This window comes from Cebus imitator, unplaced genomic scaffold, assembly GCF_001604975.1.
Source record: "Cebus imitator isolate Cc_AM_T3 unplaced genomic scaffold, Cebus_imitator-1.0 Scaffold311, whole genome shotgun sequence".
Lineage (NCBI taxonomy): Eukaryota > Metazoa > Chordata > Mammalia > Primates > Cebidae > Cebus > Cebus imitator.
The window spans coordinates 1,035,705-1,062,379 of record NW_016107626.1 but is presented as its reverse complement, the minus strand read 5'-3'; the positions used below and the strand labels follow the sequence as shown (position 1 = coordinate 1,062,379).

General features: G+C 33.3%; 1 protein-coding gene across 1 annotated transcript in view; it reads left to right on the top strand.

Annotated features, from left to right (window-relative positions):
• The window catches only part of SYCP2 (synaptonemal complex protein 2), a 76,763-nt gene that overhangs the window by 44,746 nt on the left and 5,342 nt on the right, over nt 1-26,675 (top strand). The window contains exons 22-33 of the mRNA XM_037729589.1: nt 3,168-3,295; nt 4,047-4,083; nt 10,989-11,059; nt 11,159-11,216; nt 11,672-11,727; nt 12,419-12,476; nt 12,959-13,127; nt 15,603-15,640; nt 16,111-16,281; nt 18,514-18,712; nt 21,461-21,666; nt 25,648-25,833. Of these exons, the coding sequence (XP_037585517.1) occupies nt 3,168-3,295; nt 4,047-4,083; nt 10,989-11,059; nt 11,159-11,216; nt 11,672-11,727; nt 12,419-12,476; nt 12,959-13,127; nt 15,603-15,640; nt 16,111-16,281; nt 18,514-18,712; nt 21,461-21,666; nt 25,648-25,833 (1,377 nt within the window). The remainder of the gene's footprint in view (nt 1-3,167; nt 3,296-4,046; nt 4,084-10,988; nt 11,060-11,158; nt 11,217-11,671; nt 11,728-12,418; nt 12,477-12,958; nt 13,128-15,602; nt 15,641-16,110; nt 16,282-18,513; nt 18,713-21,460; nt 21,667-25,647; nt 25,834-26,675) is intronic.

Here is a 26,675-nt window from a genome sequence, read left to right as displayed (position 1 = left end):
GACTTCATGACTAAAACACCAAAAGCGTTGACATCAAATGAAAAAGTAGACAAATGGGATCTAATTAAACTCCAGAGATTCTTCACAGCAAAAGAAACGATCATTAGAGTGAACCGGCAACCCCCAGAATGGGAACAAATTTTTGCAATCTACCCATCTGACAAAGGGCTAATATCCAGAATCTACAAAGAACTAAAACAGATTTACAAGAAAAACACAAACCCATTCAACAGTGGGTGAAGGATATGAACAGACACTTTTCAAAAGAAGACATATATGAGGTCAACAAATGAAAAAAATGCTCATCATCACTGGTCATTAGAGAAATACAAACGAAAACCACATTGAGATACCATCTCACACCAGTTAGAATGGCGATCATTAAAAAATCTAGAGACAACAGATGCTGGAGAGGATGTGGAGAAATAGGAACACTTTTACACTGTTGGTGGGAGTGTAAATTAGTTCACTGTGGAGGACAGTGTGGCGATTCCTCAAGGACCTAGAACTAGAAATTCCATTTGACCCAGCAATCCCACTACTGGGTATATATTCCAAGGGATTATAAATCGTTCTGTTATAAAGACACATGTGCACGTATGTTTATTGTGGCACTGTTTACAATAGCAAAGACCTGGAACCAACCCAGATGCCCATCAATCATAGACTGGACAGGGAAAATGTGGCACATATACACCATGGAATACTATGCAGCCATATAAAATGATGAGTCCATGTCCTTTGTAGGGACATGGATGAACCTGGAAACCATCATTCTCAGCAAACTGACACAAGAACAGAATATCAAACACCACATGTTCTCACTCATAGGCTGGTGTTTAACAATGAGAACACATGGACACAGGGAGGGGAGCATCACACACTGGGGTATGTTGGCAGGGACTAGGGGAGGGACTGGTGGGTAGGGAGTTGAGGAGGGATAACATGGGGAGAAAGTCCAGATATAGGTGATGGGGATGGAGGCAGTAAACCACATTGCCATGTATGTACCTATGCAACAATCCTGCATGTTCTTCACATGTACCCCAGAACCTAAAGTGCAATAAAATATATATGTATATATAAAAAAAAGACTTAAAAATGGTTATAATAGTACATTTTGTGTTTATTAGAGTTTTGTGTATTTTGCTTTAATTAAAAAACCTATATGCCTGATAACTAGAGAAAAGTAAATATAAAATGAGGAGACTTCATTATCTTTAAGGATACTATGAGAGTTTATTAAAACTAAGTTATCTAAAATTATGCTGAGAATAATTCTTCTTTTGTAGTCCTCCTACTTTTAAAAAACTTATTTTTGGAGTAATTTTAGTCCCAAAAATGAGTAAAAGGTACAGCTATTCCTCATACACCCATTTATCCATTTTCCTGTTACTTACATCTTGCATCAATGTGGTACATTTAGTAGAACTGATGAATCATTATTGATACATGATGATTATTAAGTGCTTAGTTTACATTAGGCTTCACACTTTGTTGTACATTCTGTGTGTTTTGACAAATATGTAGTGAAGTGACATATCTACCACTACAGTATTACACAAAATAGCTTCAGTGCCCTGTAACTCCCCTGTGCTCTGTTTGTTCTTTCAACTAGGAATGTGTTAAATCTATAGATTAAGTTGGGAAGAGCTGACATCTTGACAGTATTGAGCTTTCTATTCATATATGTGGAATATCTCTTCATTTATTTAGATCTTGATTTCTTTCATCAGAGTTTTGTAGTTTTTCTCTTGTACATGTTTTGTTAGATATAAATATTTCTTTCGGCCATGCTAATGTAAATTATATTGTGCTTTTAATTTCAAACTCCACTTGTTCATTGCTAGTTTACAAGAAAGTGGTTGCCTTTGGTATATTAACCTTGTATTTTGCAGTCTTGCTATAATTGCTTATTACTTTCAGTCGTTTTGTTGCTAGTTCTTTGGGATTTTCTACACAGGCAATGAGGTCCTTTGTGAACAAAGACAGTTTTATTTCTTCCTTCCCAATCAGTATACCTGTTATTTCCTTTTTCTGTCTTATCTTGTTAGCTAAGACTTCTAGAACAATGTTTAAAATAAGCAATGAGAGGGAACATTTTTGCCATGTTTCTGATTTTAGCAGGAAAAGCATCTCATTTCTCACCATTAACTGCGATGTTACCTGAAACTGTTTTTGTAGATGTTCTTTATCAAGATGAGAATATTTCCCTTTATTCCTAGTTTGCTAAGGGTTTTTATCATGAATATGTGTTGGATTTTCTCAAATGCTTTTTGTGAATCAATTGATACAATTTTAAATTAGCCTGTTGATATGTTCGAGTATATTAATTTTCAAATGTTGAATCAGTTTTGCATACCTAGAATAGATTCCACTTGATCATAAGTTCATAATTCTTTTAATACATTGTAGGATTTGATACTGATATTGCTGATACTGAGGAATTTTGTGTATGTGTTTATGGGAGACATTGGTTTGTAGTTTTATTTATAATGTCTTTGGTTTTGGTATTAAGGAGATACTGGCCTCATAGACTAAGTTAGGAAGTTGTTCCCACTCTTCTATCTTCTAGAAGATTGTGACGAATTGGCATAATTTCTTTCTTAAATATTTGATAGAATTCACCAGTGAACTCTTATCTGGTGTTTTGGTAGCATATCAAATATTCCTTCCATTTCTTTAATAGATAAAGGCCTAGTGAGATGATCTGTTTCTGTTTGCGTAAGTTTTGTTAGATTGTGTCTTTCGAGGAATTGGTCCATTTCATCTAGCCTATCAAATTTGTGGGCATGGAGTTCATAATACTGACTTATCATTTTTATGTCTGTGTGATCAGCAGTGATGGCCCTTCTTTCATATCTGATAGTAATTTCTGTTTTTTTCTTCTTAACTGGATTAAAGGTTTATCATGACTTCTCTTTTTTTAGTCTTTTACTCTCATGCGTAGAAATGTAGACATTTTTTAAAATATACAGTTCTGTTAAAATATTTATTTTGGGTTATTTTAATGCCTAACAAAGCTCAAACTTACTAAATAATTGACTTTTTATTTCCCTTTGTAGGTATAAATAGAACCAGATTTATCTTAAAAGTTTTTTTCGGCCTTTATTTTTCCTTTGAAGGTTAACTGGTAACATTTAAAAATAACATAATTTTTTTTTCAGAGAGAAAAGTCAAAAGGGAAAGAATTTACTGATGCAGCAGAATCCTTGATAAGCCAAATAAATAAAAAATACAAAACAAAACATGACATAAAGTCTACAAGAAAATTAAAGGAGTCTTTGACTAACAGGTGTGTTCTTAAATTTCAGACATGAATATTTTTCTAACATACAACTATGTTATTTTACACAACTTAAAAGTTAATTTTAAACATAGGTTCAAACAATGTAACTTTTCAGTAGAAAACGTGGTTACTTAATACTTTTGTAAACAGTAGGTGTTTAAATTACACAGGAAGGGAACTAAATTTGAAATTTGTCATTCTATTGTCCAGTTACTTTTTATATAGGATCAAAAAACATGTATCAACACAACATACTATTTTAGAAATCTTTAGGATACAGACATTTTAGAATTATACTTACTGAATCTAGTAATGAATAAACTAAATATGTTTAAGTATATTGCTTAATAAATTACAAAAATTAACCAGATGTGAGAGTTTTTTGTAGTAAATAGTACATTCTTTGCAGTATTTCTAAAGATTAATTCTGTTTTTATTACAAAATGTCCATTTATAGACTGTCAGGTTGTTAATTAAAATTTAAGTTAATTTTAGTCTTACTATATAGGTTATGAATAAATGACTTTTATGGCAGAATCATTCGTTTTAAATTCGCACTTTCTGCTGCATTAATTATTCAGCTTTGAATGATCTATTATAGGTTCTATTTACTGTGAATGAAGTTACAAAAAATCAGACTATTACTGTTACATTGAATATAAATTTAGTGACATAACTTTGGTTTATATAAAATGACTTATGAAAAAATTCTATTGATAATTGCATCCTCAATTTTGACAAAATCTTTTTTTTACAGTGGTTTTTCAAACAAACCTGTTGTTCAACTTAGTAAGGTAGGTGTCCTTTACTTAACTTCACCAGATCTGTAGTCAAACTCAGTATTTGACCATAAACACTAAAACAGCATAGTGGTAAAATGGAATTTGATATGACATTTTCAGAATATTGCTAAATGAATGATAACCACTAACAGGTTTAGTAGCAAGTATTCAAAATCACTCTCTAACCTTCTGTTTTTCAAAGAAAATGCTTCTTTTACATATATGAGCACAGTGTTTTTACTTTTTGGTACATGATTCAGTATATCTTTCGTGTGTGTGTGTGTGTGTATTTTTTAAATAGCTGGATCCCATCTCTCCTAACAATTAGATCCTACCGAAGTTCCAGTTTTGTTTTGTTTTTTTATTTAAGAAAAAAAAAAACAAAAAAAACAAAAAAACTTTTACTCTTTATCTAGACTGATGATATAAATTATCTTTTTTGTTCATTATACTTATGGGGTACATGTGCAGAGTGCAGGTTTGTTACATAGGTATACATGTACCATGGTGGTTTGCTGCATCCATCCCCTCATCATCTACATTAGGTATTTCTCCTAATGTTGTCCCTCTCCAATCCCCCAACTCCCTGCTATCCCTCCCAAATGCCAATCAATGATAGACTGGATAAAGAAAATGTGGCACATATACACCATGGAATACTATGCAGCCATAAAAATGATGAGTTCATGTCCTTTGCAGGGACATGGATGAATCTGGAAACCATCATTCTCAGCAAACTGATACAAGAACAGAAAACCAAACACTGCATGTTCTCACTCATAAGTGGGAGTTGAAGAATAAGAACACATGGACACAGGGAGAGGAACATTACATACCAGGGCCTGTTTTGGAGTGGGGGGGCAAGGGGAAGGAGGGCATTAGGACAATGCATGTTCTCACTCATAAATTATCTTTAATTCCTCACAGTTGCTCTCTGTGTCCATTTTAATATTTTCAAGTTTTGAAGTTCACCCTCTGTAAGTTCTTGAATGTTTTCTCCCCTGTCTAGGCCAACTCCTCTATTAGCCTAGTTTTGATTTTCATTTCTAGTCCCTGGATTGTTATAATAGGCCTTCTGTATTAATAATTTTCTTTGCCTCTAGTATTTATCTGTGTCAATCCATACGTTACATTTAATATCAGCTTTTTTTCTTTCTAAAGGACACAGCTCCAATCATGCCACTTTCTTGTTGAAAATCTTTCTTTGGTCCCTGTTGCTTATTGAATTAAATGGAAACAGACTGGCTCACTATTTCCTTTAAAAGATTGTCTTGTTTCTTAATTTTCTAGGCATGTCATGTTTAACTGAAACATGGTAACCTGAGGTTTCCTGAAGTGTCTTTCCTAAATATTCTCTTTTTCTTTTCCGTTTGCAGAAAAACTTTGAACTAAGTCAGCAGCCCTCTCACCCTCTTATCTGATTATTAAAATATTCCTCTTTACAAGTGTTGCTTTGTACCTTCTTTATGAAAACTTTCCAAGTTGCCCTGACTCAAAAACCTGTTTGGCAAGAATTCTGAATCTACATAATAGAATGTTTTGGTACCTTTTAAATTATTATTTATTTTTGCTATTTTACTCATGCGTTTTTTTCTTTTTTTAAGTGTCTATTTAAATCTTCTGTTCCTTTTGTATTTGGCTGTTTCTTCCCTTATTGTTGAATTTTGAGAGTTTTTAGATATTTTTGATAAAAGTTATTTATCAGATACATGATTTGCAAATATCTTCACCCAGTATGTGCTTCTGGTATTTTGTGCAAGAAATCTTTGTCTAACCCAAGACGGCAAAAAATGTTGTCCTGTGTTTTCTTCTAGAAGTATTATAGTTTTGGGATTTTACACTTGGGACTATTGTTCAATTTGAGTTAATTTTTGTATATAGTACAATGTGTGGATCAAAGTTCATTTATTTTGCACATGGATATTCCCTTTTTTAAGAACCATTTGTTGAAAGGCTATGTTTTTGTCCCAGAACTGTGCTTTAAACTTTGTCAGTAACCAAGTTTTCATTTATGTTTGAGTCTGGTTCAGAACTCTCTATCCTGTTCCCTTGCTCTGTTTGTCTAACTTGACTCCAGTACCACACTGTCTTGCTGTAGATTTATAAAATTTGAAATCAGGTAATGTTTAGTGTCCCTAACTTTCTCCCTTTTTTCAAAATTGTTTTAACTAGTCTAGGTCCTTGGCATAGCCATATAAATGTCAGAATCAGCTTGTCAATTTGTACCAAAAAAGTGTGTGAAGATTTTGATTGAGATTGTGTTTAATCTACAGATCAATTTGGGGGGAGAATTTTAACCTTAGCAATATCAAGTCTTCGATACCATATCTTTATTTATTTACATCTGCTTTTATTTATTTTGGCAATGTCTTATAGCTTTCAGGATATAGGTCTTATATATATCTTGTCAAATTTATGTCTATGTATCACACTTTTATGCTACTGTAAGCAGCATTGTTTTATTTAAATTCCTGATAGTTTGTTGCAAGTACATAGAAATGTAATTGATTCTTGCTTGCTGATTGTGTATCCAGCAACCTTGCTCATTCATTAGTTTTAGGAGATTTTCAAGATTTGCTCAGATTTCCTGTGTAAGCTATCATATTATCTGGGAATAAAGGGAGTTTCACTTCTTCCTTTCCAATTTGAATATCCTTTATTCCTTTTTTTTTTTTTTCTCATTTTTTTTCAGGCCAGAATCTCAAGCACACTGTTAAACAGAAGTGGTGAGGGCAGACATTCTTGTCTTGGACCTGACCTTAGTGGGAGAATATTCAGTATTTCATAAATTAAGTATGATGTATGCTATAGTTTATTTCATAGATTCCCTTTATCAGGTTAAAGACATTCCCTTCTTAACCAAATTTTCTGAGAGATTTTTAATGAGTAACAGATGTCATGTTTTGTCAAATGCTTTTCTGTGCCTATTTGGTCTGCTTATATGGTGAATTACATTAAGTTGATTTCTAAATGTTAAATTCTTGTATTTCTCAGATAAATAGCATGTGGTCATGTTGTAGTCTCCTTTTTCTAAATCATTAGATATAATTGCCAAAGTTTTATTTAGAATCTTTGCATCTATGTTCATGAGAGTTATCAGTCCGTAATTTTTTGTCTTGTAATGTCTTAGGTTCTAGAACCATCATAACTTACACAATGAACTTCTTCCTCTTCCATTTTCTCAGAATATTTGTGTAGAATAGGTAGTTTTTACATCCTTAAATATATGCCATTGAAACCACATGGGCCTGGAATTTTCTTTGTGGGAAAATTTTTAACCAAAATTTCAATTTATTTCATGGATTTAGTATCTAATTCACCCTGAGAGTTTTGGTAGCTTGTATTTTTAAGCAATTTTTCCATTTCATTCAAGTTGGTGAAAGTATTAGCATAAAGTTGTGAATAATATTCCAATATTGTCCTTTTAGGATCAGTAGAATCTGCAATTGTCACTCTCTAACTCCTGACTTTCTTGCTTTTTGCTTCTTTTCTTTTTTGCTTCTTATCCATCTGCTGAAGGTTTAGCAATTTTATTGATCTTCTTAAAGAATTAGCTTCTGTTTTCATTGATTTTTAAAAATTTTCTATTTCGTTGACTTCATCTAAGATTTTATTTCCTTTCTTCTGTCCACTTTGGTTTTTATTTGATCTTATTTTCTAGTTTTTGAAGTTAGAAGCTGAAGTCAGTGATTCTAGACCTCTCTTCTATGCTAATAGGGGTTTTTTTGCTTTTGCGGCATCTCGAAAGTTTGAAATGTTGTATTTTTATTCATTCAAAATGCTTTCCAATTTCCTTTTTTATTTTTATTTTTTGACTCATGGGTTATTTAAAAGTATGTTATTGGCCAGGCACAATGGCTCACGCCTGTAATCCCAGCACTTTGGGANTATGCTATAGTTAATTTCATAGATTCCCTTTATCAGGTTAAAGACATTCCCTTCTTATCCAAATTTGCTGAGAGATTTTTAATGAGTAACAGATGTCATGTTTTGTCAAATGCTTTTCTGTGCCTATTTGCTTTGTTTATATGGTGAATTACATTAAGTTGATTTCTAAATGTTAAATTCTTGTATATCTCAGACAAAGAGCATGCGGTCATGTTGCAGTCTCCTTTTTCTAAATCATTAGATATAATTGCCAAAGTTTTATTTAGAATCTTTGGGGTTTTTTTTCTTCTATTTTTTCACTACATTTTACCTATTTTGGATCATCTTTGTATCTTCTGTAACATTTTGCTCACCTTTATATCCTCTATAGTACCATTGCTACCTTTTGCTTATCTTTAACATCTTTGCTCATTTTTACATATTCTGTAACAGCACACAAAAGATGCAACAGATGAAGTATGCAAGCACTGGTAAAAATCATATTGGAAATGATAAGTCAGATAAATGATCAGAGGAGTAATATATTGAGAGATAAGCTTTTTAAAATAATGCAAATACTTCTATATAAAATAGCCAAAATAAATAAATTGAAGATGAATCACAAAATAAAATTAATATTTTAGGTTTTAATATTTCTAATTTACTAGATATTAAGTTAGTCTAATAATTTCTGATCAGTAATCAATTTAGTGGTATTATATATTTAATCATAGTAAATTTCTTTAATATATTACAGTTGATAATTTATTAAATTTTATTTTATTGAACTTTTTTTCTGCCCTCACTGATTTGAGATCTGGTTGAATATATTTTTAGTTGTAGGCTGTATAAATAATCTAACACATATTTTTTCCTAACAATATAATTAATTGATAACTTTTTGACTCTGTTATGTGAGATTTTACATAAACATTAGCCTCTCTCAAAGTTTTCTATTTAAGAGTTTAAAGCCAGTGAGGGTCCAAAACAAAGTAGAATGCTTGTTTTGTGATCCTGGCACCATCAAAATTTAGCTTGTAGAATTCCAGTAAGGAGGTCACTTATCTCTATACAACAATGTCAGTAAGTATTAAGGTTAAAGGATTTTATTAGATTTACAATGTTTTCCATTATGTTTTTAGTATTTGTCTTCAGTATTTTAGAAAATGTGAATGCTTATTTTTTATTATATATATTTAAGGTGGATAACATGTTATAGTGAAATGGTTACTATAATCAAGCAAATTAATGTATTCATTCATCTTTGTGTGTATGTGGCAAGAACACATAAAATCTCTTAGCAAATATCCCAAATATAATAGGTTGGTGCAACAGCCAATTAACACAATGCTGTATTGTATACAGTTTGTGTATTATACAGTACCATACTATTAATAGTCCTCATGTTCTGCATTCCATCTCTAGACTTACTCATCCTACATATCTGCAACTTTGTATCCTTTGATCTCCCTATTTCCACACCCCAACCCCACCTCCATGCTCTGGTGACCACTGTTCTGTTTTATTCTCTTATTTCTGTGGATTTGATTTTTAAGACTCCACATATAAGTGAGATCATGCAGTATTTTTCTTTCTGTCTGGCTTATTTCACTTAGCATAATGTCCTCTTGGTTCATCCATGTTATAGCAAATTTCAACATATCCTGTTTTTAAGGCTGAAAATATTTCTTGGTATATATACATGTACCACAATTTCTTTACCTGTTAATCTGTCTGTGAATACTTAGCTTGTTTCCATGTTTTGATTATTATAAATAGTACTGCAATGAATAGAGAATGCAGATATCTTTTTTTCATTTTTATTTTTTATTTTATTTTTTTTTGACACAGAGTCTCACTCTGTCCCCTAGACTGGAGGGCAGTGGCATGATCTCAGCTCACTGCCACCTCTGCCTCCCAGGTTCAACCAATCCTCCTGTCTCAGCCTCTCAAGTATCTGGGACTATAGGCGCATGCCACCACACCCAGCTAACTTCTGTGTTTTTAGTAGAGACGGGGTTTCACTATATTGGTCAGGCTGGTCTCAAACTCCTAACTTCAGGTGACCCACCTGCCTTGGCCTCCGAAAGTGCTGGGATTACAGTTGTGAGCCACTGCTTCTGGCCCTAGGAGTGCAATTATCTTTATGGGTGGTAATTTAATTTCTTTTGGATATATTTTTATTCAGTTTACATTAAGGAGAATGTTACAGATGTCAGATTTATATTAGCAGAAGCACAACTAGAAAAATATATAAAACAATTTAATTGCACATTATTTGTTTGCCATGTAAGGCAATGTACGAGTTTTTTTGTTGAGGTAAAATATACATATAAAAGTTACTATCTTTATCATTTTTAAGTGTACATTTCACTGGTAATATATTTATATTCTTTCTTTTTAATCCCTTAATTTCCCCCTACTCCTTCCTACTCTTCCTGGCCTCTGGTAATCACTGTTCTACTCTCTATCTCCATGTGATCTACTTTTTTAGCTCCCACTTGTGAGTGAGAACATGATATTTGTCTTTCTGTATTTGGCTTATTTCACTTTAGTTTGGTCTCCAGTTACAACCATGTAGCTACAAGTGACAGGATTTCATTCTTTTTTATTGCTGAATAATATTCCATTATATATACACATATACCACATTTTATGCATTTATCTACTGATGGACAATTAGGTTTCAGTAATGCTACAGTAAATGTGGGTGTGCAGATGCCTCTTTGGCATATTGATTTCCTTTCTTTTGGATATAAGACCAGTAACTTGCTGGATCATATTGTTGTTCTATTTTTAGTTTTGAGGAAGCTTCACATTATTATTCACAGTGGTTGTACCACTATTTGCATTCCCAACAACAGTGTATGAGACCCACATCCTCACTGGCATCTGTTATTGTCTGTCTTTTTCGTACAAGCCATTTTAACTCAGGCCGACATCTCATTGTAGTTCTGATTTGCATTTACCTGATGATTAATGCTGTTGAGCATTTTTTCATACACCTGTTAGCCATTTAATTATTTCCTATAACCCTCTTTCGTATTTAGGAAAAAGTTCAGAAAAAAAGCTACAGAAAACTGAAGACTACTTTTGTTAATGTTACTTCTGAATGCCCATTGTAAGTATTTTTTGTAAATATTTTTTCATTTTCTTTATATTTAAAGAGGCTACATGCATTTATTTTAAGTGGAGCTAATATTTCTTTTCATTTTCACAGGAATGATGTTTACAATTTTAATTTGAATGGAGCTGATGACCCTGTCATAAAACTTGGAGTAAGCTAAAAATCAATAGATACTTTGTATTTACTCAGAAGTTACATTTTATTTACCGTGCAGCTATTAGATAGTATGTTTTTAATGTGTGTCTCCTTATATACTTTAAAATTTTTAAGAAATATGTGATAACATTTTGGATAACCAGCCTAGGTATACTTAGGTGGCTTTTTTTTTTCCAATTTTTTTTTTGGAATAAGGTAGAAAAAAACAAGCAATCGTGGGATAGAAGGATTTCACTACCAAGAAAATCACCTTTCTTATTGATGGAAAAATACTGTTACTTATTTTTTTGTACTCTATTGTATTAGTTTTCTTTTTAAATACAAATGTTAAAGTTAATTTTATGTCAAATCTTATGATTTTATGAAGCGAAACTAGATTTTATGTTTATTTTAATTTTTATCTTATTTTGACACTGACAATTCTTTTTTTAATGTTTATTTACAATATAGATCCAAGAATTTCAAGCTACAGCTAAAGAAGCCTGTGCGGATAAGTCAGTAAGATTGTAGGTGTTTTTATTAGGTTAAAATATCCCAATCTCCTTTTTTTTTTTTCCCTTAAATACCTCCTTCCAGTCTTAAGAGTTTTTTTTTTAATAAATTAGAAGAGTTAATAAAAATGCTAGTCATGATTACTCCCGTTATGATTCTGTTACTTTAGCATTTATTCTTTAAATTAACATGCAAATTATCTTCACTTTGAATATTAGTTGTATATCCTAGATCATAAACCTGAAAAGACTTAGTAGTTCTTTGATCCAACATAGTTATTTTATAACTGAGGTCAGAGAGGATAAGTGGCTTGGCCAGAGTAATATAGCTAATTAGTGAAAGTCTTAAGACTGAAAACTCAAGTCTGATTGTCCGTCCTTAAGAAAACAAGTATGGAGAGTTTTTTGTTTTTGTTTCTGTTTTTTTGAGATGGAGTCTCTCACTGTCACCCAGGCTGGAGTGCAGTGGCGCTATCTCAGCTCACTGCAACCTCTGCCTCCCAGGTTCAAGTGATTTTCCTGTCTCAGCCGCCCGAGTAGCTGGGACTACAGGCATGTACCATCACACCCAGCTAATTTTTTGTATTTTTAGTAGAGATGGGGTTTCACCTTGTTAACCAGGATGGTCTCGATCTCCTGACCTCATGATCCGCCTGCCTCGGTCTACCAAAGGGTAATTTTAAATTAATACTTATTTTTGTTTAAGGGTAGGTCTAAGGAATCATGATGAACTTGAATCTTCTGTCAAAACAAAAGATAAAAAAGTAAGTTATAATACCTCAGTGTGTCTATTAGAAATAGCATTTCTCTTAATTTTTAATGTTAAAGATTATCAAAAACAAAAAAAATTTGATTCTTTTATTTATGCAATTATCCACATTCCTATTAAGAATTTTCTTTTGGTCTTTCAGCTATTTGTAATTATCTAAGAAATGACAACTTTAGTTATTTTTTTGATATATTAGGTTATATATGATATATATATGGAAGTAAGTTGTTATGATTTAACTTTGATTTAACAACATCAACACCAAAATACAAATATCAGTATCTAATCTGGATTTCCAAGTGACTTTCTTGGATAGGTTATTAATGCCATCTTAAATTAGAATGTCAAAAAATGACAAGTTTTCCTGTTTTGGGTTTTTTTTTGTTTTTTTAATTTTTATTTTTTGGTTTAACTTACCTTGCATGACATATAATGAGATGTATTATTTCTTCATGTATTTCAAACATTTTTTTATAGATTATAACAAATCATAAAAAGAAAAATCTGTTTAGCGATACTGAAACAGAGTTCAGATGTGATGACAGCAAGACTGATATTAGCTGGCTAACAGAACCGAAATCAAAACCACAGCTAATAGACTATAGCAGAAATAAAAATGTGAAGAATCATAAAAGTGGAAAATCAAGTAAGAAATTATCTTTTAGAGAAATGTTACAAATGATTTTACCATTTATTTCAATTATATAAAATGCTGTATTGGTTATAAGCTTATTTTCATATTTAGACTATTCATTACTATATACTTTTATGGATAGGACAAAACACTATAGTTTTTATGTTTTTGTTTTATTATTTTGGCAATATGGCTATATTTAAATTTTATTTTTAATAAGACCTTAGGGACACAAATTATGATTTATCATAATCCTTGCCTCATGACTCTTATCACTTGTCTACTCATGGCCTAGCATTAACCAGTTATTTAATTATTGTGAATAATGTACTAAGAACTCATGAACCCAACACCTTTAAGACCAAGGCTTGGACTTTGACATTAAGCTATATATACATTTATTTACATTTGTGTCTATAAAAAATATATATAGCTTATATTTATGTGTGTGTGTGTGTGTGTGTGTATTTTACTACTCAATATCCCATCTTCTTGCTGCACCCAACACATATACTTTTTTAGGAATTTATATAGATGCACAAAAATGTATCAAAAGGAAACAATCTTCTTGCAGATTTTTTTTTTTGGCCTAAGTTTTCCACAAAGTATTTTCCTTTGCTTTGTCTTTGTGATAGTGAATCTCTTGAAGTAGTTGGTAAAGTTTGAGGCATAAGTTTTGGCTAGAGAGAATTACCATTTTCATAGCAGAACATCAGTTTCCAAGTTTGCTAAAACACAAAGATTTTATATGTTGCATTTTTAAAAGAAGACTTAACTCTGTGCTTGTGAATTAAATGTATAGTAAGGGAATCAGCTTTTTTTTTTTTTTTTCAAGATAAAAATAGCCAGTAGTGACCTAAAAATAGAAGTGAATTTTGGCATGTGTTTAGAAATGAAGTTGAGTCTTGAAATTTAGGTGAGAGGTCGACCAGAAACATCAGGAAGTAAAGCAGCAGGATTATCATATACAAAAGGGAGAGGAGTATAGAATAGCATAGTATATTCAGGCAATGCAGTATTGAGGTAGTTGGTACATAGATCCTATCTGTAGAGAAACGGCCCAAGGTGAGGCTAGATTGCTAGGTTTGAACCTTGAAGCAGTGTGTTATAAACCAAAGATTAATAAGATTTACATGCCCTCAGGGAGCTTACAGTCTAGTGGGAAGATGTACAAATAAAAACATTTATAACATTAAGTAGAAGATTAGAGATCTCAGGAAGACATTTTAGGCTGGAATATGGTCATCACTAAATATTTATAAAATTGAACTTCTGAAATTGAAATTTTGCATGAATTCTTTTTACATTATTGAGTAACTACAAGTTAATATATATGAGTTGATTTATTGCCAAGATTAGAGGATCTTTCTTCCAAAACAGCTTTGCTTCCTTGACATGGATAATCTCATTTCTTAGGTTTCAGAGACTATTTGGAAAGATGACATTATACTTGAAAGGCAAAAAAGGGAAGTGGGACGAAAGCTGCTATCAATAATATGGATAAATCTTATTAACATAGTGATGTATGGAAAACAAATTATAGGATATTATACAGGACATGATATTATTTTATAAAGCTCATTGTATTGTTTAAAGATACATATCTGTGTAATAAAACTTGTTTTTAAAACAAATGACCCACAGATTTCAGGACAGTAAGTACCTTTTAGCAGAAGAGACACAGAGGATGGTATAAGAGAGCATGCATAAGTAGATTCAGCATTATCCACAATCTGGTTCTTAAATTGAGTGGTAGATTTATAGGTGTTTAACTTTATAACTTATGTTGACATATTCTCTTTATGTTTAAAAAGTTGTATAAAATAAAGAAGGGGAAGGAAAACTGGCAATTCGTATCATACCAAACACTATACAGTAAAAGTTATCAATTCTTGAAAATCACATTTCTGATTGAGTTTAAAGATGGTTCCAATCAGAGATGTGGTTCATTTGGGCTACTACGAAGTTCTGGGAAAAGAAAAGCTTCCAAAGTAGTGTGTCATTGTGAGGCCAATTCTTCAGCAGAAGAGGTGAGGAGAAGATTAGGTATCAGGAGGGCCGGTATCAGGTGGCCTGAAGCCACATGGACATTAGCTTATTAAATGCTAACAAATGCTTTAAAAACTTACTGTTTTTATTATTTTAATTTAGGGTGGGCGCAGTGGCTCATACCTGTAATCCCAACATGAGACCATTCTGGCCAACATGGGAAAACCAGTCTCTACTAAAAATACAAAATTAGCTGGGCATGGTGGCATGCTCCTGTAGTCCCAGCTGCTTGGGAAGCTGAGGCAGGAGAATTGCTTGAACCCAGGAGGTGGAGGTTGCAATGAGCTGAGATCGTGCCACTGCACTTCAGCCTGGAGACAGAGCGAGACTCCATCTCAAAAAAAATAAAAATAAAAAAATGCAGAAATGGTGTTCTAATACATTAAATGCCCATTCTTATTTATTGTGAAAATGTGACCTTATTTTCCTGAATTGCAGGATCATCTTTGGAAAAGGGACAACCAAGATCTAAAATGGTAAGCCAAGAAGTTTATGCTCAAGCATCCCTTTAAAATTATTTTTCCATGTCATATAAAAATAATTCATCATCATATAATTTTATCCTTGTTAACAGCTATGTATTTTATGTACTTGTTCCTGCTTTTGCACACTTTCTCCTAATTTGTTTTTTTTTTTTTTAATCACATTGGCCTTTATTTGAATTCATTTTATTCTGTGCTTTTAGATATTTTTTAAATCTCTTTTACTTCAGTTAGATAATATATATCAGGCTTCCCAGGGATTTAATGGTAGGGATAAAGAGGTAGTAAAGAAGATAACTAGAATGGGAAGATAAAATCCATTAATTTAAACTATGTTAGTCAAGAATCATTTCTACAAATATTTTATGCAGAGTTTGTCACAATGCCAATTTTATGGCAAATTGCTTATATTTCTTGTACCTCAAATATTGCTCTAATAATATTCAGGAATTTTTCTCTTAAAGACACCCAGTAAAAATATCACCAAAAAAATGGACAAGACAGTTCCAGATAGAAGAATAAGACTTCCACGAAGAGCAACAAAAGCAAAAAAAAATTATAAAGATCTCTCAAATTCAGAATCAGAGTGTGAAGAAGAATTGTCACATTCATTTAAAGAGAACTTGCTAGTAAAGGTAAATAGATTCAGTTCTGATTAATAGTTTCTAAAAGCCTCTTCAAATACTAAATACATATTTTTGTAAAAAATGTCAGATTTATACTTGAGTGAACATTCTATACAACAAAATAATTCTAGAAATTTGCCCTTAGGCAATATAATGCTAAATTTTATAATAAGTTGGCATGTGTGTTATAAAACAGATGTCAGAATCTAGTGAAATTATAACTTTATGATAGTATCTTTGAAATGATGAAGTACTTAATCTTCTAATATTAGGCTTTAATAAAGTATAGCATGAAGAAGCTGTATAGCTGTTGAATGAAAGCAAAATTTGGTGTCTGAAGTCCTTTCCATCACTAGCCCACCTGTCCCCATCCCTGACATCTTCTTATGTCTCACAATGTCCAGACACATTCCCAGTCACCTGTTCTTGAAGGCAAAGTTAAGTATTTATTCATTTGTCTGGCAGTCCATCATCTGTAGAAATAATGAGATGTCAATATATAATTCTTCTTTACTTGAATATTCAATAGTTTTATAACTATGGAAATATATATATATATGTGTGTGTATATATATATACTTAATACATATATTACTATATATAGTAATCACTGTAAATATACACATATAGTATATATGTATATTTATATATATATGTAGTGCTTACAATGTGCCAACTCCTGTATTAAGCACTTTACAGATTTAACTTCTTAAAATATCATAAATACTATAGGTAATTCGCACTATTATTGTCATCCCATTTTACAACTGAGGAAATTGAGGCTCGAAGAGAAGGAATTTGCCCAAGGTCACACAACTAGGAAGTGGTAGAGCTAGGATTTGAAACCAGAGTCTGGCACTGAAGATAGGTTTCTGACCATTACAGTGTGCTGATTTGAAGTCATAAACTTTCATCTCTTCTTGTTTGCAATCTTACCTCTTACCTAGAAGACATTAGAGACTTCATAACTTACTGTCTACATTTTCTACCTTTTTGTTTTTTTGAGGTGAGGGAGAGAAGTAGTCTCGCTCTGTTGCCAGGCTGGAGTGCAGTGACGCGATCTTGGCTCACTGCAACTTCTACCTCCCAGGTTCAGGCAATTCTTCTGCCTCAGCCTCCCAAGTAGCTGGGACTACAGGTGTGTGCCACCACCCAGCTAATTTTTGTATTTTTAGTAGAGACAAGGTTTCATCATGTTGGATAGGATGATCTCGTGGTCTCGATCTCTTGGCCTCATGATCTGCCCAACTCGGCCTCCTAATGTGCTGAGATTACAGGCGTGAGCTACCACCCCCAGCTTTCTATCACTTCTTCCCCCGCTCCGTTTTTTTTTTTTTTTTTTGAGATGGAGTTTTGCTCTTGATGTCCATGCTGGAGCACAATGGTGCAATCTCAGCTCACAGCAACCTCCGGCTCCCAGGTTCCTCCTGCCTCAGCCTCCCAAGTATCTGGGATTACAGGCATCTGCCACCACACCTGCCTAATTTTGTATTTTTAGTAGAGATGGGGTTTCTTTATGTTGGTCAGGCTGATCTCAAACTTGCGACATCAGGTGACCTGCCCACCTCAGCCTCCCAAAGTACTGGGATTACAGGCATGAGCCACCACACCTGGCCTTCTATCACTTCTTAAAGGATGTTTACCATACAAATAGTCATATGCCTTCCCAGGCCATCTCTCATCCTATCCCTCTTCAAGGGAAAACGCTGAAAATATCTCTGTTATCAGACATTCAAAGCATCAAAATGCCTTTCCAAGTTTTTTTCTACCCTTTTCCAGTGTATGCCTGGAACTATGTAACGGTTAAATAGTATAACCCGTGACTCTCAATAAGACCTGTGCTTCTCAACTCCCTTTGTTCTTGCGAAGTCTTCTCTGTTCCCAGTATGTCTTCCCCTTTCCACCTCCTTTCACAAACTCCTTAGTATCTCAAATACTATGAAATTTAGGAATTCTTTCTAATTTCCCTAAGCTGGAGATATAATCTTCTTTGAACCCTCAAAGAAGGTTATTTGTTTCTCTTAAGATGTTTATTATAGTAAATGTATTATATTTTCCTGTGAATTTGTCTTATGCCTTCTAGTGTATTAGAAAGTCTTTCACTACTCGTGTCTAAGGCCTTGTTATGCTTGTATGTGGTAATATACAACATTTAATAAATATTTTAATATAATTTGTTTTATGTGTCCAAGTGTAAATATTTGTACTTGAGTATAATTTGAAAGTTATTGATACATTTAGGAGGAGAATATCCATTCCAGAATCAAAACTTTAAAGCTACCGAAGAAACAACAGAAAGTCTTCTGTGCAGCAACAGAAAAGGAATTATCAAAACAATGGAAAAACTCAAGTCTACTAAAGGATACTATACAAGATAATTGCCTTGACTTATCTCCTGTATCTTTATCTGGCAGTTCATCATCTATAGAAGTAATGAGATGTCAGTATAACTTCATTTTTTCTTTACTTGAATATTTAATAGTTCTCTACTATAACTCTAATTGTGGGAAAATACACTTTTAAGACTGATCTTGAGGGGTATATTCATGACTATAGTAGTTAAAACTTAACTGTTAAACTAGTTAATGCTAGTAACTTGACTTTTGCTAACACTGGAACAATGTTACCAGGATACTGAAGTTTTTCGTGTTAGAAAGATAAAGATCAAATGCTTTAATATGGAAAATATTTAATATATATTCACAAATTATAATGTGAAAGCTTAAATAAGTACTTAATTTTTAAGGTGCCTTTTTTAGCTCAATTTATATTTAATAAGAATTACAGAGAATTCTATTTTTCCTATTTACATTTCATTGACAAAAGTCGCAGGAATATCTTGCTCATTCTGTGGACCCACATTAATTCTGTGGATGAATACCATATACAATTGAGGTTTTGCTTTTATTTTTAAATAATTGGTAAAGAAAAATTCTTATTTTTTGGAGTTCTGGTATATGTGTATGCCTTTCTAGTACAGAAAGTATAAGTATGCCCCTTTTATACCATTTTCATTTCCTTGTAAGGATATTTTAAAGCATTGCTAAAGGCTAAGCACATACTCAGATCAGCCTGACCAACATGGAGAAACCCCATCTCGACCAAAAATACAAAATTAGCTGGGCATGGTGGCGGATACCTTTAATCCCAGCTACTTGGGAGACTGAGGCAGGAAAATCGCTTGAACCCAGGAGCCGGAGGTTGCTGTGAGCTGAGATTGCACCATTGCACTCTAGCCTGGGCAACAAAAGTGAAACTCCATGTCAAAAAGCATTTCAGTTAACATGCAAGACTTAGTATGCTTCTACTTCCTCTAAAGTAGCTATTGTCTTCTCAGTACTCAGGATCACTATGAAATTTCAGATAAGCACTTACTCAGAAGACAGATGTATATGCCCTGATTTGATCTGAAAATTGTTTGAGGATTTATTCAGATTTATTCCAGTAATAAATTTTCTAATTTTTTTTTTTTTTTTTTTTTTTTTTTTTTTTTTTTTTTTTTTTTTTTTTTTTTTTTTTTTTTTTTTTTTTTGACATCATTGTTGGTGAAACATGGTGAAAATGTTTTCGGGTTCAGGTTTCGCATGAAAGATTTGTTATTGCTTTTTTTTTGAGACAGAGTCTCATTGTGTTGCCCAGGCTAGAGTGCAGTGGCTCACTGCAACCTCCATCTCGTGGGTTAGTAGAGACAGAGTTTTGCCATGTTGGCCAGGCTGATGTCGAACTCCTGGCTTCATGTAATCCTCCTGCCTCAGTCTGCCAAAGTACACCCAGCCCTTATTGTTATTTTCTCCAGGTTATTTTAAATGGTATTCTAGGATCTCCCTTTCCCTCCTTATTGAAAGATATGTATCATGCTTAGGATATTTTTATTATTGCCAGGCATCACTTTTTTTTCTTTATAGAAATAGTCTCTACCTTTTAAAAATGCAAATCTGGCCGGGCGCGGTGGCTCACGCCTGTAATCCCAGCACTTTGGGATGCCGAGGCGGGTGGATCACGAAGTCAAGAGATCGAGACCATCCTGGTCAACATGGTGAAACCCCGTCTCTACTAAAAATACAAAAAATCAGCTGGGCCTGGTGGCGCGTGCCTGTAATCCCAGCTACTCAGGAGGCTGAGGCAGGAGAATTGCCTGAACCCAGGAGGCGGAGGTTGCGGTGAGCCGAGATCGCGCCATTGCACTCCAGCCTGGGTAACAAGAGCAAAACTCCGACTCAAAAAAAAAAAAAAATGCAAATCCATGAAAACATGATTGACTGTTATTCTGAGAAAGCAACTCTTCTTTTAAATGCTCCATCATTTTCAGATCAGCCTTCTGGTACAACAGCCACCCTTTCTCTGGTGAACGAGGCACAGTATCTGCTGATCAACACATCAAGTATTTTGGAACTTCACCAGCAGCTAAACACCAGGTAAGAACTCAGATCTTGGGACTAGCAGACAAGCATCACCATTTGTCACTGAGAGCAGGGCCTGACACCCGCCTGGGAAGGAGAGATCTGAGAGTCATCTGTCTCCTTTACANGTGATCTCGGCTCACCGCAACCTCTGCCTCCTGGGTTCAGGCAATTCTCCTGCCTCAGCCTCCTGAGTAGCTGGGATTACAGGCACGCACCACCATGCCCAGCTAATTTTTCTGTATTTTTAGTAGAGACGGGGTTCCACCATATTGACCAAGATGGTCTCGATCTCTTGACCTCGTGATCCACCCGCCTTGGCCTCCCAAAGTGCTGGGATTACAGGCTTGAGCCACTGCGCCCGGCCAAATTTTCTAATTTTTATATGAAAAATTTAGAGCATATGATTTCTCCAGTCTTTTTCAATCATAAAATTTTTGAAGTTAATATGTAATACAATTAGATATGATGTCAAAATACTCAAGATAATACTTAGGTTGATCCTTATATTTCAGGTCATAATGTAGATGTTATTGTTTGAGAATGTTTTGAAAGCTCTTATGGTTACAACTACATTTTAAATTCAGCCATTATTGTTTTTCAGTGTTATAAATATTTTAAATATAAACTGCTCTTAATTTTTTGAAAGGTATCCTTTTTACAGCTTAAATTTGAAGATGTGACAAATTTTTATATTCTTAGAATTTAAGTTAATTATGCTATTTCTAGTGCAGACATCAATGATAACGCCTGCCATCTGTTTTCTTGTGTTTTTTGATGGAATATAGGTATAGAGAAAATAAAAGAAAAGGATTTTATTCAGGATTATGACTGCATAACAAAATCGATATCCCCTTATCCAAAAACTTCATCAGTTGAATCCTTAAATAGTAACAGTGGAGTTGGAGGTACAATAAAGTCACCCAAAAACAATGAGAAAAACTTCCTGTGTACAAGGGAAAGTTGTTCACCAATTCCAAGACCACTGTTTTCGGTGAGAATGTATATATTTTTTTCTTTATCAGGTATATCTGAAGGTAGTAAGTCATTTCCCTATCGTCTTAATCAGATATGCATTGCTTGTCTATTTAAGGCTTTGGGTTTGGTCTAGGGTCTTGGGGGAGAGGGACATAATGACAAGAAAGAGATACTTCCCAGTCTCAATGAACCTAACAGACAAATGTGTAGCTATACAGGAGGAAGACTGTGGTGGCAGGAGAGTACAGTAGTTTCCCATTATATGTAGTTTCACTTTTTGAGGTTTCAGTTACCTATAGTTAACAGTGGTCTGATAATATTAAATAAGGAAATTATTAATATTAAATTACAGAAATAAACAATTCATATGTTCTAAATTGTGTGCCGTTCTGAGTAGGGTGATGAAACTTTGAGCCGTCCACTTCGTCCCTCCTGGGACATGAATCAACCCTTTGTCTGGTGTATCCATGCTGTATACCCTACCTGCCTGTTAGTCACATAGTAGCCGTCTTGGTTATCAGATCAACTGTAGAGGTATTCCATTGCTTGTGTTCAAGTAACCCTTATTATACTTAACAATACGCCTATAAGGGCAAGAGTATTGATGCTAACAATTCAGATAGGCCAAAGAGAAGCTATAAAGTGTTCCTTTAAGTGAAATGGTGAATATTCTGTACTTAACAAGGAACCAAAACAAAAAAAGAAAGGTATGTTGAAGTTGCTAAGATCTATGGTAAGAATGAATCATCTTTCCATGAAATTATGAAAAAGAAATTTGTGCATAGTATAATAGGGCTCGGTACTATCCATGGTTTCAGGAGGGTCTACTATATTTTAAGAAGTGTAACATATAATGTGATACATAAATGAGGAAGAATAAAGAACTTTTCAATACATATTTACTTTTTATACCACACCATTTACCTGTTAAACTTCCTTATAAACACCTAAACCAAATAGTATAATTACACTGTTTACAACTAAATTGTCAGTTTACTTTGTCAACTTGTAAATTTTGTAACTAAAGGTTATTAAAGGCCATGAATTTGAATTACTGTGAAATCTGAAAGAAGTATCTCCATTGCAGGAATAAGCATATTCAGATCTAGAAAATGTGTGTAGTTCTGATGTGTAGGAACAGTTAGTAGTATCTCTTAGGAAGTGATCATTCCTATTACAAAACTCTTATCTGTACTCTGTACAGTAGTCACCCCTTATTCTCAGGGAATACTTTCCAAAGCCCATCAATGCTGAAATGGAGAATAGTACTGAACCCTATATATGCTGTTTTTTTTTCCTATACATACATACCTATGATCATTTATGTATTTATAAACATGTAATTTATAAATTATTACAATGACAGAACAGCTATAACAATATACCGCAGCATCACTACTCTTGTTTTGCGGCGCCATTATTTAGTAAAATAAGGGTTACTTGAGTACTGCAGTATCTCCACAGTCAATTTGATAACTGAGGTGGCTATTACTTGATCAACAGGCAGGTAGCATATACAGCATGGATATTCTGGACAAAGTGATGGTTCATATCCCAAGCAGGACAGCAGGATGGCCAGAGATTTCATGGCACCACACAGAATGGTGCACAATTTGAAACTCATAAATTATCTATGGAACTTTTCATGTAATATTTTTGGGCCATGGCTGAACATAATTCATTGAAACTCTGGAAAGCAAAACTCCAGATAAAGGGGGACCATTGTATGTCAAACAGGTAAAAGTGGAACTATGCTGTTTAAAGTAGAAGTAGGAGATCTCAACCCTAGATCTACCTAGCCTCCCTCACCTTCCTCCCTCAAATAGTCCCCCAGGCAAATTTCCAAAACTCTGAGTTTTTACAGACCTCAATTTGAAACCCAGTTTCACACTAGACTTATCCTGTGATCCTTTATCAATGTAGTTGGTCCTCTATATCTGTGGGTTCCACATCTGTGGATTCAACCACAGACAACAATATATATTTTTAATTGTATCTGTATTGTACATGTACAGACATTTTTGTCACCATTTCCTAAACAATACATTTAAAAACTAAGACTATTTACATTGTACTTGGTATCACAAGCAATCTCTTATTTTCCTAGTGTGTATATTTTCACTTAAATTACACAACTTCCCTATGACAAAAGATAGGACATAATTTCTTATATTACTTGTGATACCTAATAGTCTGTCATAAGTAATTACCTTAAGTAATCTAGAGATCTCTTTTGTATATGGGAGGATATGTGTAGGTTATATGCAAATACTGAACCATTACATATCACAGATTTGAGCATCTTCTGATTTTGATATCCACAGGAGGTCCCAGAACCAATCCCTGTGTTACTGTCATTCTTATTTTCCCTGCGTCCTTTCATCTTTTCAATATCCCACTTTGCAAAATCTCCAAACGTAGGTAATCCCCACCCACCTTTTTTGATGCTACTCTGCGTTAGATGGAATTTTAGTAGTTACATATTCATTAGCTGGGCACTCATGAGACATTCCCCCCTACGGCCCCTTTACTGTCAACTCTTAATAAGTTGTTGGAAATTCACTTTTTAGAGTAGTTGAACCTGCTTACACTCTCAACACTGCTATTAGTGCTTATTTCTCTACAGTTTTAACTAGGTGTTATCAGATGTTTCTGTTTTTGCCTGTCTGGTAAGCATAAAGTTGTATCTTTAATTTGCATTTTCCAGAGTAACTGCATCAATGAATACTTTTCACATGTTTTTTGGCCATTTTGTGAATTCTGTTTTTATGTTTTCTTATTTTAAATTGCATTGTTTGATTTTTCTTACAAATTTGTATGAGTTCCTACTATATTCTGGGCATTCTTTATTCGTTATATACAATGCAAACATTATTTTCCTAGTACGTATATTTTCACTTAATTACACAACTTCCCTATGACAAAAGATAGGACATCATCAAATTTACCAATCTTTTGGGGTGTTCAAGAACTCTTTCCATGAGCTATTGTCATAAAAATTATTTTCTTATAAAAATGTTAGTTTTGATTTTAACTTTTAGGTTTGAGTCTCTCCGGACTTTCTTTTTCATATGGATATCAAATTAGTGCAACATCAGGAGTGGAATCGTCTTAATTTAGTCATAGGCCGGGTGACCACATGGGCCTGGATTAGGCACTATTACATTTTATTATTTACTGGCCTATTGATCTGTCTCTGTGCTAATACCACCATTGCTTTAATTAGGGTCATTTTACATTTCTAGGGTGTTTCATACCCCCTTCCCCACCATTCTTCAGAATTCTTTTGGCCCCTTACTGATTCATATATATTTTATAATTAGTTTGTCCAAGGGAAGAATTGCCATTTTTCTATATTGATACTGATCTTTCTTATCTACACATCATTCCTCTCTCCACTTTTTCATTTTATTTCCTACAAAGTGTGCCAAGTCTTCTACAAAGGAAATTATGTACCTTGTTAGATTAATTCCTAAGTATCATATGGGTCTTCTTTTTGCTATATTAAAAAAATACCAAAATCTTTTTTTTTTTTTTTACAAATTACATTTTCTGGGTTTTAAATTTTTATATAGAAAAGCTATTGATTGTTTTATCTCCAACAACCTTGCTGAATTCTATCATTCAACAGTTTATATGGCTGTCTATACAGATTCTTTTGAGTTTTCTGTATAGACAGCCATATAAACTGTTACTTATGATGATTGGAACAGAAAATGCAAAAAAAAATCTTACTCATTTTCTTTTTATTGTTAAGGTGACTGACCTGTGGAGCATAAAAACTATACTAGTGGGGATCTTTATCTCTAGGTTTTGGTCATCAAAGTAATAATCTACTTGCCTAAGGATTTTTTATTTTTAGTTATGAATGGGAATTGAATTTTGCAGCGAATTAAGTAGTTTAATGTTTCTTATGTTTATTTTCAACTCTTTTTTGAGGGGCTTTGAATAATTTTGTGACTTCTTTTGGGTATTTGTATGTCTTATTCATTCATAGCCCAGACATACTCCAACTAAGAATACTACTACTATAAATAGGAAAAATATAAGTTCTCTAGTACTTACACAAGAAACAACAAATCATAACAGCTATACAGATGCAAGCAGTTACAATTCAGAAAAACAGTTTGTGGAAATTGAATCTCCAAATATCAGAGAAAATCATATACAAAGCAAAAGAGAGGTAAATATGCTACTCTAACTTATAAATTTTCCTTAAACTAAGATGGTTCTTGTAAGATTCAGATTACCGACCTTTAATGGTAATTATGCTATTTTAATGCTTTCAATTTGTTGTTATGTGAAAAATCTGATGTTTAAATTATATAGAATGGCTTGATTATAGAAAAATGTTTTTTGATAGAAGAGTTGAAACTTTTAAAATGAGATTAGTAAGGTCTTAAATAGTGAGGATATCACTGCTGAACCCCTGATTGCATATGTGTATTTGGCACCTTCTGGTTTCATGAATATACAGGTATTTGGTTGGACTTCTTGTCACCATAGAAGCCCATCAGTTCATCAATAAAAATATTTTTAATAACCTGCAAAATACAGAAAATCAAGACAGAATTTTACAACTTGGATAGGGCTGTGATTTGAGCTAGACCTTACTGTATGGGTAGGTATATACAGATTAAGTGGAGAAAAATCAGTAACCTGTGTAAAGGTTACTAAGTAAAAAAAACATGTATATTCAAGTAGTATAACATAAGACTAGATGTAAAAGAGGTTTTTTTGAAAGAAGAGTTTAAACTTTAGTTTTCTGTGGCTACCCATTTCCTGACTCAGAAACGGAAATCCTAATAAGAAAGAATTGAAAAGCAGGAATAGTTAAGAAAAAAATAAAAAGATAGCTCACAGCTATTACAAGAAAATTGAGGTCAACATAGAATCGAGGTTACCACATGGTAAATAGTAGAGATGAAAAGGAAGGGATAGAAGCAAAATCTGTAAAAGAATAGACAGCATTTAAAATAACTGGCTTTTGGGTTTGAGAAAGATGATGAAATGTGAATCGAAACA